This window comes from Electrophorus electricus, chromosome 2 (genome assembly GCF_013358815.1).
Source record: "Electrophorus electricus isolate fEleEle1 chromosome 2, fEleEle1.pri, whole genome shotgun sequence".
Classification (NCBI taxonomy): Eukaryota; Metazoa; Chordata; class Actinopteri; order Gymnotiformes; family Gymnotidae; genus Electrophorus; species Electrophorus electricus.
In genome coordinates, this window is record NC_049536.1 from 1,572,449 (window position 1) to 1,587,319 (window position 14,871).

Genomic DNA, 14,871 nt, shown 5'->3' on the forward strand with positions numbered 1-14,871 from the left:
GAAAAGACAGTATGTAATGTCTACATTCAATAACACTATGGACACGTGGAAGTTGAATTGGAACTCTCCTTTTTACTAGGTCATTCACCCAAGCTATGTGAATAACACTGCCACCTAGTGGTGAATATAGACAGCAGCAAGATTAAGCAATACACATTTCCTCCCACCTTACTAAGAAAGTCTTAGTAATTACAATTCTCTATCTTTTTTTCTAGAGGTAGAGGGTAGACTGCATCTGACCTCGAGCCAGTTCAGGGGAATATTCTGCCCCATAACAGAACAGGCCCCCTACAGCAGAGAGTACACTGGGTCTCAGAGCATCAAGATGAGTACGCAACTGCAGCCCTGATGTGGAGTGTTACGGTAGGTCAGCAAAGATGTGCCTAACCTCTACTGGACAGTGATGGAGGAAGACTTGGTGGATCTCAGGGCAAACTCGCACAAACATTTCAGATGGATGGTCTGCAGCTGAGTGAATGTTTCAAGTTTCAAGTTTGGTTTATTTGTCACGTACATAGTCAAAAACATTATAACTCGCAGTGAAATGGTTTTGTATATAAACAATGTATGTACAATATATGTATAATATGTATATATTATACATATATTGTATATATGTACAATATGTATATATACACAATGTACAAATTTACAGATTTACAGTCACATGGTGGTGGTGGTCCCCACAGTGTATCAGTTGCCCTGATTCAGGGCCCGAATGGCCTGTGGGAAGAAGCTCCTCTTCAGTCTCTCTGTATTGGTCTTCAGAGGGCAAAAGCGCTTCCCTGACCTCAACAGAGAAAAGAGCCTGTTGTTGGGATGGGTGGGGTCCTTCACAATACTCCTGGCCTTGGTCTGGCACCGCTTGTAATAAATGGTCTACAGGTCAGGAAGTTCTGTATGAGTGATGCGCTCTGCTGAATGCACCACCCTCTGGAGTGCTTGTCTGTCCTGCTTGGTGCTGTTCCCAGACTGTGATGTTCCCCGTAAGGATGCTCTCGATAGTGCAGGTATAGAAGTTCCGCAGTACCTTGGAGTGCAGTCTGAAGTCTCTTAGGCATCTGAGGTGGTGAAGACGCTGACGAGCCTTCTTTGCCAGGGAGTTGGTGTGGCGGGACCAGGACAGGTCCTGCGAGATGTGAACACCAAGGTACCTGAAACTGTCTACTCTCTCCACCGTGGTTCCATTGATCCTCACAGGTTGATAGTGCCGCTCCTGCTCCTTGCTGCAGTCCACAATCAGCTCCTTTGTCTTGCTGACATTTAGGAGGAGATTATTTCCCTGGCAACAGTTTTCCAGGTGTTTAATCTCCTCCAGGTAGGCCCTCTCATCGTTCTCCAAGATCAGGCCCATGATGACGGTATCGTCCGCAAACTTGACAATGTTGGTGGAGCTGGAAGTGGCTGTGCAGTCGTGGGTGTACAGTGAGTAGAGCAGGGGCTTAGGACACAACCCTGAGGAGCTCCATTGCTGAGTGTGAGGGTGGATGAGGCACAGTTGCCCACGCGTAAATGGAACTGATGAACAGATTTATAGAGAATGATAAATAAGAAGTATCTAGTATATTTTATGTAAATATTTCTATAAGTGTGTGTGGTGTAGTGCTCTCAATCGCTCCTCTGTACAGGATCTCTGTTGTGCCTGCGGTCTACATACTTTCCACAAGGGGCGCTGGTGAGTTGTACAGTGGATGTCTAAGATGTGAAGGAGAGTGTTCTGACCAGAGTAGAAGAACAGAACTGCAGTTACAGCCACAGCAGCTCACTGACTGTTAGTGCTGCATTTAGGGAAGAGGAGGAGGAGCTCTACCATCTTCCATGATGACCTCAGTCAGTTGTAATGTGATGTAACACACTTACACAGCCCTAAACAATGGAGCTTATAGTCTGAAGAATGCTCTTTTTTCTTAATTCACCACTCGGCTGGTTTTAATTATTGAGTTTTGTTTTCAGTTCAGTAAAGCTTCATTTTGAACTTGGTCTGTTCTTGTATTATTTTATTATTCACTATCTACACTGTAAGATTCTTTGTACTGGAGTGTGTTGTTCTGGGGTATGTTGTGCTTGAGTAAGTTTGGCTAATGTAAGTTGAACATCTGCAAAAAGTGTTGTTCTATTCTGGGAAGGAGCAGGTTTCTCAGGGCTGTAAACACAAATCTGTTTCACCCCACTGCGCTCGCTTTCTTTCACTCTGACTGGTATTCACATTACTAGATAATAGTTTCAGTTCTTCATTTAATATCTGAACATTATCTAGAAAGGAAAAGGAAATAATTGCCAATAACACAGTATCAAGATTGAATAAAAATTATTTTCTTTAGTAAGTAAGATTAGATAATGAATAAAAAATGTATTTAGCAAATGTCACAGAATGCTCCCCCTTCACGAGTCATGTGGTTTGGGGGGAAATTACGTTTGTTGTCACGCCCCCTACATGATGGCACGCACCTGTACGGGGTTCACGTTGAGTGTATGTCTGTTTATTTAAAGCCCTGTCAGTGTGGGCCTCATGGTTGGTCATTGTTAGTGTTAGTGTAATGTTAGTGTCAATGAGTGTGTAGCCGCTGTTAGTATAACCCAACGTTTGTACCATTTTATGTTGTCGTTGTTGTTTGTGTGTTCCTGTCTATTAGTGTTATTATGTGTGAGTGCCACGCATGTCGTTTATGTTTTATTTCATTAAATGTTTCACATCGTCAAGGGAGTCTGTGCGTCCTGCTCAACGCCCTGCGGCACTCGGGCCGTGACAGCAAATGAATGAATGAATGAACAATCACATACTTGAATGCTTCTGTCCATTTCAGTGTGAGTTTGTAGGTATTTTATTATTTCTCTATTAGCAGTATAGCATTCTATACTAAGATCCTATACTAAGATAAGACTACAGTAACCCCGTAAGTGAAAACACAGACAATAAAACCCAGGGCCCAAACACAACAGCATCCACTCCCTACTTACCAGAGCACACAAATAGATACATAATATATACAAATACATACATACTATATACAAATAGATACATAATATATACAAATACATACCTACTATATACAAATAGATACATAATATATACAAATACATACCTACTATATACAAATAGATACATAATATATACAAATACATACCTACTATATACAAATAGATACATAATATATACAAATACATACCTACTATATACAAATAGGTAAATAATATATCCAAATTTACAACAGTGGCCAAGTTAGAGGGATCAAACAAGCTCAGAATCAGAGTAAGGGGAGAAAGAGACCAAGCACTGAATCAAATATCAGAACTATCACTAGAACAAACAGGTGTCCAAAATATCATCTTTCTCTTTCTTCTTCCTCCAAAACACTTCCTTATATCCCTCCTTGGGGCAGGGCCTTGCTTCAGGACTGGACAGTGAGTATGAAGATCTGTAGAGGAACTCTGGACTGGGTCTTGGGTAACTGGAACTGGAGAGAACAGAGCTTCACACACATACATATGACACAGGGGGACACAGGACGTAACTACTGTCTCATGCTCTTCACCTGCAGGTCAACAGCATTAATGTGACTGTCCCCACTTTTACATCTTAATGAGTTAAATGTAAATGTTCTGATAATCTTGTGTCTCTCAGTGTGGAGGTGCAGGTGTATCCAGTACAGTTCAGAAGCAGCCCTTCAGTCTCTGTTCTGTAATGGTGATTTATATCAGTGGATGTGTGGAAGTACATGAACAGACAGCACTCCAGTGGTCTGGTAGATGTGGGGACTCTTTAGGAGAAAGGACCTCCTGATGTGGAGACACTTTAGGAGGAAAGACTTCCTCATATGGGGACTCTTTAGGAGGAAGGACTTCCTGATATGGGGACTCTTTAGGAGAAAGGATTCCTGACGTGGGGACTCCTTAGGAGAAAGGACTTCCTCCTTCTCTGTGGTTTGTGTGGTTGAGCTGCTACAGGCATTCAGACTGTGATATGTATCCTTTTCATTATCACATTATCATTATGCATCTCACACACACACGTGTGTGTGTGTGTGTGTGTGTGTGTGTGTGTGTGTGTGTGTGTGTGTGTGTGTGCCTGTGTGTAGGTGTTTATTGATTTTTTTTCTCCTTTAAGGAGTTTGTGTTTTGTCTCCATTTCCATGTAACCTGTGTTTTAATCTTTATGTATCTTTTGTGTGTAGTTTATGTTTGCTGTGGTTACAAGCTTTTTGGTCTTTAACTACTCTGGATTTCTCCTGCTGAAGGTTTTTGTTGTTTGTTTATGTTTCTTTTGTTTACTTTGCTTCTGTTACCTTTGGGATCACTGACTGTATTTCCAGTGTGTTTCAGCAAGGTTTTGACCACTAGCTGCACAAATCATTGTACATGTTGTATAACTCCAGGTGAGGTCTCATCCACACTGTGCATTTGTGGTCCTGGAATATGATTCATCTCTCTGTGTGTGTGTTATATTGGGCAACTATATATTCCCTTCATTTGCATTTTTTCAAGTTTTAGCATGACTATGGATCTCTGCAATTCTTATTATTATGCCAAAGAGGTGAGATTCATCTTGGGAAAACTAGTTTTATGTTCTCCTGTGCAGTTTTAGTCTGTTTTTGTTAATATTTGGAAGAAAGCAAGTGAGGTTTGCTGCCTACATTTACCTGATGGTTTTATCCAAAGTGAATTGTGACTGACTACAACTTAAGCAATTGAGGGCAACTTGGCAGTGGTGGGGCTTGAATCAACAACTGTCCAATTACAACTTAAGCACCTTAACTACTGAGCTACCACTGCCCCGCCTTTTAATGAAAAGAGAAAGCTGCCCAGTACTGTAATGGTTTGTAGTTGATTAATTGAGCTGAGTGCAGAATTAGCAGCTAAAAAGTAGCTATTATCAGCTAATTAGCAGATATCAGACCAGTTTCTGAGTCTACAACTGAAGGAGGTTTCTGTGCACAACTATTACTATCATGCAGATGTTTGGGTAGTTTACACTCTGACACTTGGAAGTCAGTGGGTTACACCACTGAGATCTCCATCCAGAAGAGTACAGTCTAATTATTAGTACTGTTGTATGTTTCTATACGTTTCATGACAATAGGTGTTACTAATCTTAGTATAGTAAATTATTATATTATAAACTGGGGACAGGCACCAGAAAACTGGAGTGAGGCAGGGGTAAACTGGAGTGAGGCAGGGGTAAACTGGAGTGAGGCAGGGGTAAACTGGAGAGAGACACAGGGGTAAACTGGAGAGAGACACAGGGGTAAACAGGAGAGAGAGACAGGGGTAAACTGGAGAGACACAGGGGTAAACTGGACACAACAGAGGAAACTGGAAGGAGCTCCATCAGCAGATTGATGATTTCTCCAGAGGAAAAATAAAAATGGGGTATAATTTTTTTCAGCTGCAGCTGTCTGAATGGATTAATGACTCAGTCAGAGCTTGAAGGCCTGAAGAGGAACCAGATACACTGATCCTGGATCAGCTCATGGACATAGATATGTTTAACCCTCTACATACAGCTTGTACAGTTTTTCATATGTAATACCAAACACATACAAAGCAAAAGTCAATTCTAACATTGTACTGTCATGAGTCAGTGTGTTGTGCTTCCTAGAAGAATGATTTTCTATAGATGTGTGTTGTTCAGTAGTGAGTGAGTGTGATGGGGCATCTCTCCTCCACAGAGTGTGTTATTGTGCTGTATCACATCCTCCCCCTCAACACCTGCAGTAGGTCCCAGCTGCAGCAGTGCAGTCTCTGTGCAGTCTGACTGAGGGAGGTTTTTGTACGACTCTCTAACACTGTGTGAACACCCAGCTACTACTAATGATGTGTGCACTCTGACAGTAATAATCTCCTGCATCTTCAGTCTGGACTCCTCTGATGCTCAGAGTGAAGTCAGATCCAGATCCACTACCACTGAAACGATCTGGAATTCCTGATGGTAAGCTAGTAGCATAGTAGATCAGGAGTTTAGGAGCTTCTCCAGGTTTCTGCAGGTACCAGTTTAGACAGTCATCATCATACACTGCAGGGTTGGTTCTACAGCTGATGGTGACTGTGTCTCCTGGAAGAGCAGATTTCACTGCAGGAGTCTGAGTCACAGTCACCTGACACATGGATTCTGGGGAAAAAACAATGAATATTAAGTCATTATGAATCATGACAGAACATCAGAGAATTACAATGACCTGACATTTGGATTCAGGATGAAAAAAAATGCAGGAATAAGAAAGGGAATATGTCCATCTACGATTAAAATATGTAATCATTCACTGACTTTAAGTGATTTTATCTGATTTAATTCGTTCAACTTATTTAAATCCTACCTTTAGTCCAGAGGACCAGCGTGCAGATGAAGATGGGGATCAAAGTCATGGTTGCTGTGGGTGAAGTTGCTGGGGCAGGCAGCTCTCAGTCATGAAGTGTTAAACTCACAGGACTATAAACACTCCCAGAGCACTGAAGCAGGTGCTGCACATGCAAAGTTACATCCCTGTATTAATACACATCTACCAAATGCTCTCCGTGGCCTCTCTGTATTAATACTTATCTACCAAATACTCTCTGTGGCTTCTCTGTATTAATACACATCTACCAAATACTCTCTGTGGCTTCTCTGTATTAATATATGTCTACCAAATACTCTCTGTGGCTTCTCTGTATTAATACACGTCTACCAAATACTCTCTGTGGCGTCTCTGTATTAATACACGTCTACCAAATACTCTCTGTGGCTTCTCTGTATTAATACACGTCTACCAAATACTCTCTGTGGCTTCTCTGTATTATTACACGTCTACCAAATACTCTCTGTGGCGTCTCTGTATTAGTTTTTTATGTTTCTTTACACACTATGATTAAAAATAACTTACAGTTAGTGAAACCTGACACTCAGAAAGCAAAGCAGAACTATAAGCAAACGTCTCAGCCTCAGACTTTAATCAAATCACTACACACACACAAACCACTTCTACTAAACACACTTCTCTACATTAGACACAGAAATCTAACACGATGTCACTTCTACTAGTTTATCTGTCTTTAAGTAAAAGACCTGCAGTATAAATATATGGAAGTATGTAATGTATTCATGTGATGTGTTCACCTCAGTATTGTTTGCTGCACGCAACCTTTTTACAAGTACGTTTCTATCAGGTCAACACAATGTTGTCTGGACTTAACCTGACAAACGTAAGGAGAGTGAAAAACATCACTGGCCACAGAGCTATTTTGAATGTCCAGGGCCAGCGTGGTGGTAACATCACAATGTGGCTACAATCACACAGAATGGAGTCCATTGCCATGGCAACCTGGGTCCTTACAGCAACACAGTCTTGGAAAAGTAATTAAAGATTTAAAAATGATCCATTTCTGAAATATGAAGCTTAGGGTTGTGTGTGTGTGTGTGTGTGTGTGTGTGTGTGTGTGTATGTAGTCGCTATAAAGTCAAAGAGGTTTTTGAATGACAGCTTCATTAGAATGTATCACTATGGGTGACTCGTGGATGAGGCACTAAACTCAGTGTGAGTGGTAAACTGGACTGTGGATGTCTCAGAGGTGAAGGAGGGAGTTCTGACCAGTGCAGGAGAGCAGAATGCAGCAGCTCTGTTTGTATTCTGTTCTGTGTCCTGGCATTTCTGTTACTTCCACAGAAATAAAGCTTCATTTTGGACATTGTCTGCTCTTTTATAAGAAATTAAGATCTTTATTAATGTTACCAGGCAGTTTCTTGTGCCTGAGCTTATCGAAACAGATCAGAACATCTGGTGAAAGTGTGGCTCTATTCTGGGAGAAAGAGAATCACCCAGCCATGGTAATGCAAATCTGAGTTACACCCCACCCCACTGCTCGCTCTCTCTCTCTCTCTCTCTCTCTCTCTCTCTCTCTCTCTCTCTCTCTCTCTCTCTCTCTCTCTCTCTATTCCTGCTGAGGTGGATTATGTCGCTCCCTGCTGTCCAGTTTGATGGATTACTCTCCCTGCAGCTACACCAACACCAACTAACATTCATTCCTCTTGTGGTGGTGAGTGTATCATTACCCTGATTAAATGAACTAAATAAGAAAAAGCAAACGCCTCATTCCTAGCAAAGAGAACAAGTTTATGCCCCCATAATGGCACACTCCATATTCCTACACTCACCTCACTGTTTACACTTCCTGTTTACACTTCATTTTTTCAAGTCAGCTGTATACATGTGTATCCCTCCAAATGTTTATATTTCTATTTCCATTCTATTTCTATTATTTATTTATTTTTTTTGATGCTGTGAGCTACCTGTTTTGTTGTAGAAGTACAATGATAATAAAGTCTTTTCTGATCTTATCATATCATAGACCAGCGCCCTCCAAACAGAATACGTTTCTTTATTAGTTAGTGATTCCCCCTCTTGTCATGGTAGGCTGGTTGTCCAGCAGGAGGGACACACGTACTCCTGCCCAGGACCGTACTACACTACACTACACACTACACTACACTACACTACACACTACACACTACATTACACTACACTACACTACACACTACACTACACTACACTACACACTACACTACACTACACACTACACTACACTACACTACACACTACACTACACTACACTACACACTACACTACACTACACACTACACTACACTACACACTACACACCTCTCATCCTATCAGTTGAGGACTACCCTGGTTACACACTCACCACCCCCTCATTTCCTGGTAGAGCAACAACGTTCTTGAATGTTCACCCCATTGCCACATCACAGCCTCACCTCAGTGGTCCTGCCCTCCCAGTTCACCTCCATCAAGAGTCCAGCGCTGAGTCTGACATCTCCATCCCAGCTCTCTATCAAGACCTCACTGAGGTATTCAGCCCAGTAAAGGCCACACAGCTTCCCCCACACAGAAAAACCGACTGCTCCGTCAAACTACTGGATAACACCTGCCCTCCTCAGTGTAAGGTTTACCTTTTATCTCAGTAGGAAAACCGAGTGATGGAGCAGTATATTCAGCAGGCCTTAGAGCAGGAGTATATTTACCCCTCCACCTCCACCTCAGTGTCTTCTACATATAGAAGGACAGCAGGCTGAAGCCTTGCTGGGACCACAGAGTTCCTAATACCCTCCTGGTGAAATATCCTCATTGCTGCTTTTGTGCATAATTCGTGAAATTGATTTGTAATACAATAGTCATGACTTTTGTTTAAGAAAACTAACTGTCAAATAGCAAAAGTTTACATTGTAGAAGTTTTAGTGTGAAAGGTAGTTTAGTATGTAGATGGACTGACATGTTTTGGCTATGCTGAATACTGTTCTGTGCAGATGAGACTTTTCTGTTTTTTGGCATATTTTGGTTATAGTTATATTGCTCAAATTTCATTTGTGCACATGAAGGTTTATATTTTGATATTCTGCAAGGCTTAATATCTAATTTAAAGTCATTGTTCAGTCATATGTTATGTCATTCCTGCTATGATTCGGTGAAAGTAATGTGACAGACCTCACTTTTAATCAATAAATGATTGTACAAAATTTCATTTTAAACATTTATTACATTTATTACATATTTCTATACTACTTTATTTCACTACATTTGTGACCCAAACAGTTTGGTAAACTTATTTCAAACAGTTGATATTTCTTTATGCAGTACTCTAGGTCAAATGGTACCTCATTAGGAATAGAGCTGAGATTTGTCTAAACATTTTCATGTAAAACATATGGGTATCACACTATAAGAACCTTTAAAGTGAATTTAAGAAAGTATGCAAAAACAGAGAAAATGCCCTGAGACTTCAGAAGATTAATTAGATCTGGGTATATCCATCGTTGTTTACCTTGACAACATACTGGTATATTCCTTTTCCCTAGACCAAGATGTTGATGGAGGTACAGATAGATGGTGTTTTTGATGTAGGTAGGGGTAGATGGTGGGGTGGTGGTAGCTCAGTGGTTATGCTACTTGATTTGTATTCAGAAGCTTGTGGATTCAAGCCCTGCTACTGTTGGGCCCCTGAGTAAAGCTCTTAACACTCAAGTTATAATCAGTCATTGTTGTAAGTTGCCTTGGAACAAAGCATCAGCTAAGTAATGTAAGTTTAATGTGTCTTTGTTGGAGGTACAAGTAGGTAGTGTTGTTGATGGAAGTACGGGTAGATGGTGTTTTTGTTAGAGGTACGAATAGATGGTGTTTAATGGAAGCACAGGTAAATTTTTTTTAATGGAGGTACAGGTAGATGGTGTTTTTGATGGAGGTATGGGTAGATGGTGTTTTTGATGGAGATATGCGTCTATGGTGTTTTTGATGGAGGTATGGGTAGGTGTTTTTTTTAATGGAGGTACAGGTAGGTGGTGTTTTTGATGGAGGTACAGGTAGATGGTGTTTAATGGAGATACAGGTAAATGTTTTTTTAATGGAGGTACAGGTACATGGTGTTTTTGATGGATGTTGTGATGGAAAATATTATTCGATCATGTATTATCGTGTGATTCGTATGTAATGATTCATATATAATCATGTTAATCCTTTCATCATATAATCCTATATGAATAGTTCAGTCTGCACACTCTGTCTCTGTATATTGTGTGAACAAAACGACTGTGGGAATGTTGCCTTATGACCTGCATGTGTCGTGACCTCGCATGTGTCGTAAAAGAGGAATTAGGCTTAGGCTTATCTTGCAAACTGTGTCTGTCCTGGTGAGTGCTCTGGTACTGCAGGAATGTTCATCGCCATAAGGAGCAGGGAATGGGTAAACAGGGATACAGAGCACCCCTCTCTGGGGGTGAAGTCTAGGCATAAGGAGCAGGGAATGGGTAAACAGGGATACAGAGCACCCCTCTCTGGGGGTGAAGTCTAGGTATAAGGAGCAGGGAATGGGTAAACAGGATTACAGAGCACCCCTCTCTGGGGGTGAAGTCTAGGCATAAGGAGCAGGGAATGGGTAAACAGATTACAGAGCACCCCTCTCTGGGGGTGAAGTCTAGACATAAGGAGCAGGGAATGGGTAAACAGGATTACAGAGCATCCCTCTCTGGGGGTGAAGTCTAGGCATAAGGAGCAGGGAATGGGTAAACAGGATTATAGAGCACCCCTCTCTGGGGGTGAAGTCTAGGCATAAGGAGCAGGGAATGGGTAAACAGGATTACAGAGCACCCCTCTCTGGGGGTGAAGTCTAGGCATAAGGAGCAGGGAATGGGTAAACAGGATTACAGAGCACCCCTCTCTGGGGGTGAAGTCTAGGCATAAGGAGCAGGGAATGGGTAAACAGGATTACAGAGCACCCCTCTCTGGGGGTGAAGTCTAGGCATAAGGAGCAGGGAATGGGTAAACAGGATTACAGAGCACCCCTCTCTGGGGGTGAAGTCTAGGCATAAGGAGCAGGGAATGGGTAAACAGATTACAGAGCACCCCTCTCTGGGGGTGAAGTTTAGGTATAAGGAGCAGAGCCAGTCTACCCCTTTAGAGCTTTTGCTTCAGAGCATTAGTTCTCACACAGCTGTGTTCTGTATGTCCTATTTTCCTTATTAAATTACTCTTTTAATCACGTCTGACTTTTTGTATATCCAAAATTCCACCACAATGTATAGATAGATGGTGTTTTTGATGGAGGTATGCATAGATGGTGTTTTTGATGGAGATACGGGTAGATGGTGTTTTAGATGACGGTACGGGTAGATGGTTTTTTTAATGGAGTTACAGGTAGATGGTGTTTAGTCAACTGGTTAGTCAACTTCACCCTCATTCCTTTTGGTGTTTGCAGCTTTTGGGTGGAGTGTCCCATACATTGTTTCCTAGTCTCGATGTTGGCAGCTTGCAGTTCTTCTCTTTGCCAACTTATCATGCCTGCTGGATAGCTGATCACTGGCATGGCATACGTGTTATGCTCATGATCTTATTGTTCCCAGTCAACTGAGTCTTGAGGACTCGCCTTACCCTACAGAGGTACTTGAATGTTGCCATCCATCTCATTGCTGCCTAATGATTCCCGTGTGATAGGGATTCTTCAAGGTATTAGTAGGTGTCCTCCAGGTCTGAAGACATTTTCTATTTGTACTATTAGCCAACCACACCTTTCCAGTTGAAATGACATGATTCTTGCTGAAGGTCCTGGGTAGGTGCATCACCTACCCAGTCATTGTCTCTTTCTTTCTACAGCAGTAGAAATTAGTAATGGAATGAATAACTAGACAAAGTTGACAGCAAAGATCTAGTGTATTTACAAGTTTTGGTCTTTAAGGACAATAAACAGGTGCAATCGCATCATGAGTGACCAAGGCCTACACAACAAACAAAACCACACTAGAAACAAAAAGATGACTGACTAAGCTAACAAAAAGAAACATACAATGAATACATTGTTATAAACAAAGATAAACCCACACCCAAACAAAGTGGCAGCCACTCCCTACAACCAGTGTGTCATTATGTACAGGACAAGACATGTATACAAGATACAAAAAAACATGCATTATACAGCAATCAAACCAAAAGGGACCAAGAAAACTGTATATCAAGGGGCAAATCCAAAGTCATACACACAAAGCAAAACCAACAAGATCAAAATGCAGCAACACTATCAACAACAATCATTTCTCCAACAAATCCTAAGCTGAGCCCTTGTCTCTTCCTCTTCCTTTTATATGGTGCTCTGCTCACCAGGAAACCTGGTGTGGATTGGGATGAGGGATACCGGAGAGGCAGAGGCAAAACCTGGAATTCAGGGAAGACGGACACACAGGCAGACATAACATTACATATATCATCATTCAGCTTGGTGGCTAATATTCCTGATAGAATCTTCCATGTTGTGGACAGGCAGGTTACTGATCTGTAGATGGATGGTGTTTGGCCCTAGTGGGGGTTCTTCTGTTAGTCAGCCCAGATGGGAGCAGGTAGTTCATTTGTTCTGCTAGTCAGCCATGCAGAGCTATATATTTTTTTAGCCTGTAGGCGTGGATCATATCAGGGCCAGTGGCCGCCACGTTCTTCATGTTTCTGACCCACTTTTGGATACCTGCTTTTGTAAAGCTGACCATTTCCTGCTCTGGGAGATTGTGGTGCTCTGCTTTGAGATCTTCTAACCACTGAGCACTGGTGTTCTGTGATGAGTCATTCTCCCATATATTCTTTCTGTGCTGATGTTTTATCTCTGGGTGGATACACAGTGAGGGTTATGATGCACTGCTACTGAAAGTATGCTTTGGTTGATTCATTGCTGAAGAAGCATTTACTCTTTTGGCTGTTGCTTCCTTTGTATGTCTCTGCAGTTTTGATGCCATTGCTGTTAACATTTGTTTAGCAGACTGTATAGCTTCAATTATGAGCTCCCCATTGTATCTCTTATGTATCCAGAGTCCAGATTTGATCTTTATGCCCTTCTGGAGCTTTGAAAATTTTACTTACTTCTGAGCTGTCTTTTATCTTGGTCTCTATTTCCAAGCAGGACAGTGGGAGTGACCTGAGTCTTGTATTTTGTAGCCTATGGTCTCAAGCATTTACATCACATAGACAAATACAAATAATCACAGAATTATTTAGATGGTATATTAAAACATTTAAAACACAATCAAACCTAAAAAAAAAAAAAGTTTGAAATTTCTGAGGGACATGGAATATCAGGTTTCAAGTGTTTCGCTCCCAACGACACCCTAACTAAGAAGAATCCACATATTATTAAATAAATACTAATCCAGGATTGAGCTACAGAAAGCCTTTATTCATCAATATCAATGAACCAGTGTTTATGATGGTTTAGCCATGCATCTGAATGAGGCTCGCATGGTTTTGGAGATCGCTGAACACTTTCGAGGCAGAAGTTTACGGCCTTTTTTTCTAGAGGATGTAAAAGCATTTTGTTCTATGTGTGAAGCTGCAAAAGATAAGATTAATCAGAACTGCAGCATCAGTCACCATAATAAAATGCTTATGAAACACGAGCATTCTGCCTGATAGACTTATAGTCCTGAAGATGTCCAGAGGAGGGGCTGGGCTTGTGGTCATCAGCTACCAGGCCAACAGGGTTCACTTTATTTGACTTCTTGAAGAGCAAGAATTAAACAAAGCAAATTGAACAATCAGCATTCACAAAAGTAGCCAATAGTGCTCCTTCAGAATAATCCATTGTTCCAGTGATCTGTGGAACAGCAGTGTATTATGTAATTTCACATGACTGGTGTGAGGTATATAAAAAATTATACCTACCTTCAACTGAACGTTGATATTAGTAACTTTCTTTGGAATACTGAAACGGAACCCATAGTTCTTTTTCAGCAGCACACAGATTGGATCCATGAAACAGCTGTCAGTTACTCTGTCCTTTATTGTGGAATAAATACATGCCCCCCTCACAGCTGGGCTGGAAACCTTGGAACACTGTTTGGAGACAGAGGCAGAAAATTTCTCTCATGTTCTCAGGAGAAAATTACTGACAACCTGTGTTGTTTTACTTTGGAACTCCTTGCTGAAAAATCCCTCAACCTGATTTGAAGAGCAGCCTACAGGAATATCTTATTAAAAACCGTGTCCATCTTAGAGAATGAAATGTCCTTCCTTCCTCCTAGATCTCAGTTCTTCACACTGCTCCTGGATGAAGCTCTGCTACTTGCGAGTTTTTCCAAACTCTCCATTATACCATGCGCTCATGGTGGGAGACTAGAATCTCTTTTGAACCTTTAGGTCTCACAGGTTCTTAAAACTCAGATTATATTTCTGAGTAATAAACATTTATAATCTCATTGATTATATTGTTTGTGTATGTTACAATAAGATCATCAACCAGGGAAACACCATGGTCATTAGAGAGCTGCAAAGCAGAGTGGTGGGAGGTTGGCTGGCTCTCGCATTTGATAGAGGACTGCTCTTTAAAATAACTCATGAATATGGCCTGAATATACCTACG

The 14,871-nt window shown here is 41.3% G+C and overlaps 1 long non-coding RNA gene and 1 gene segment (V, D, J or C); both read right to left on the minus strand.

Annotated features, from left to right (window-relative positions):
• Positions 1–5,721: 5,721 nt before the first annotated feature.
• Positions 5,722–6,407, minus strand: LOC118240924. The segment is given in 2 exon segments: positions 5,722–6,106; positions 6,312–6,407. Coding segments are annotated over 2 exon segments (378 nt in total).
• A 6,135-nt stretch (positions 6,408–12,542) lies between these two features.
• Positions 12,543–14,034, minus strand: LOC118240938. Its single transcript, XR_004775720.1, has 3 exons — positions 13,377–14,034; positions 12,988–13,122; positions 12,543–12,683 (listed from the first exon to the last, which is right to left on the minus strand). It is a non-coding gene; the product is annotated as an uncharacterized LOC118240938 (long non-coding RNA).
• Positions 14,035–14,871: the final 837 nt, after the last annotated feature.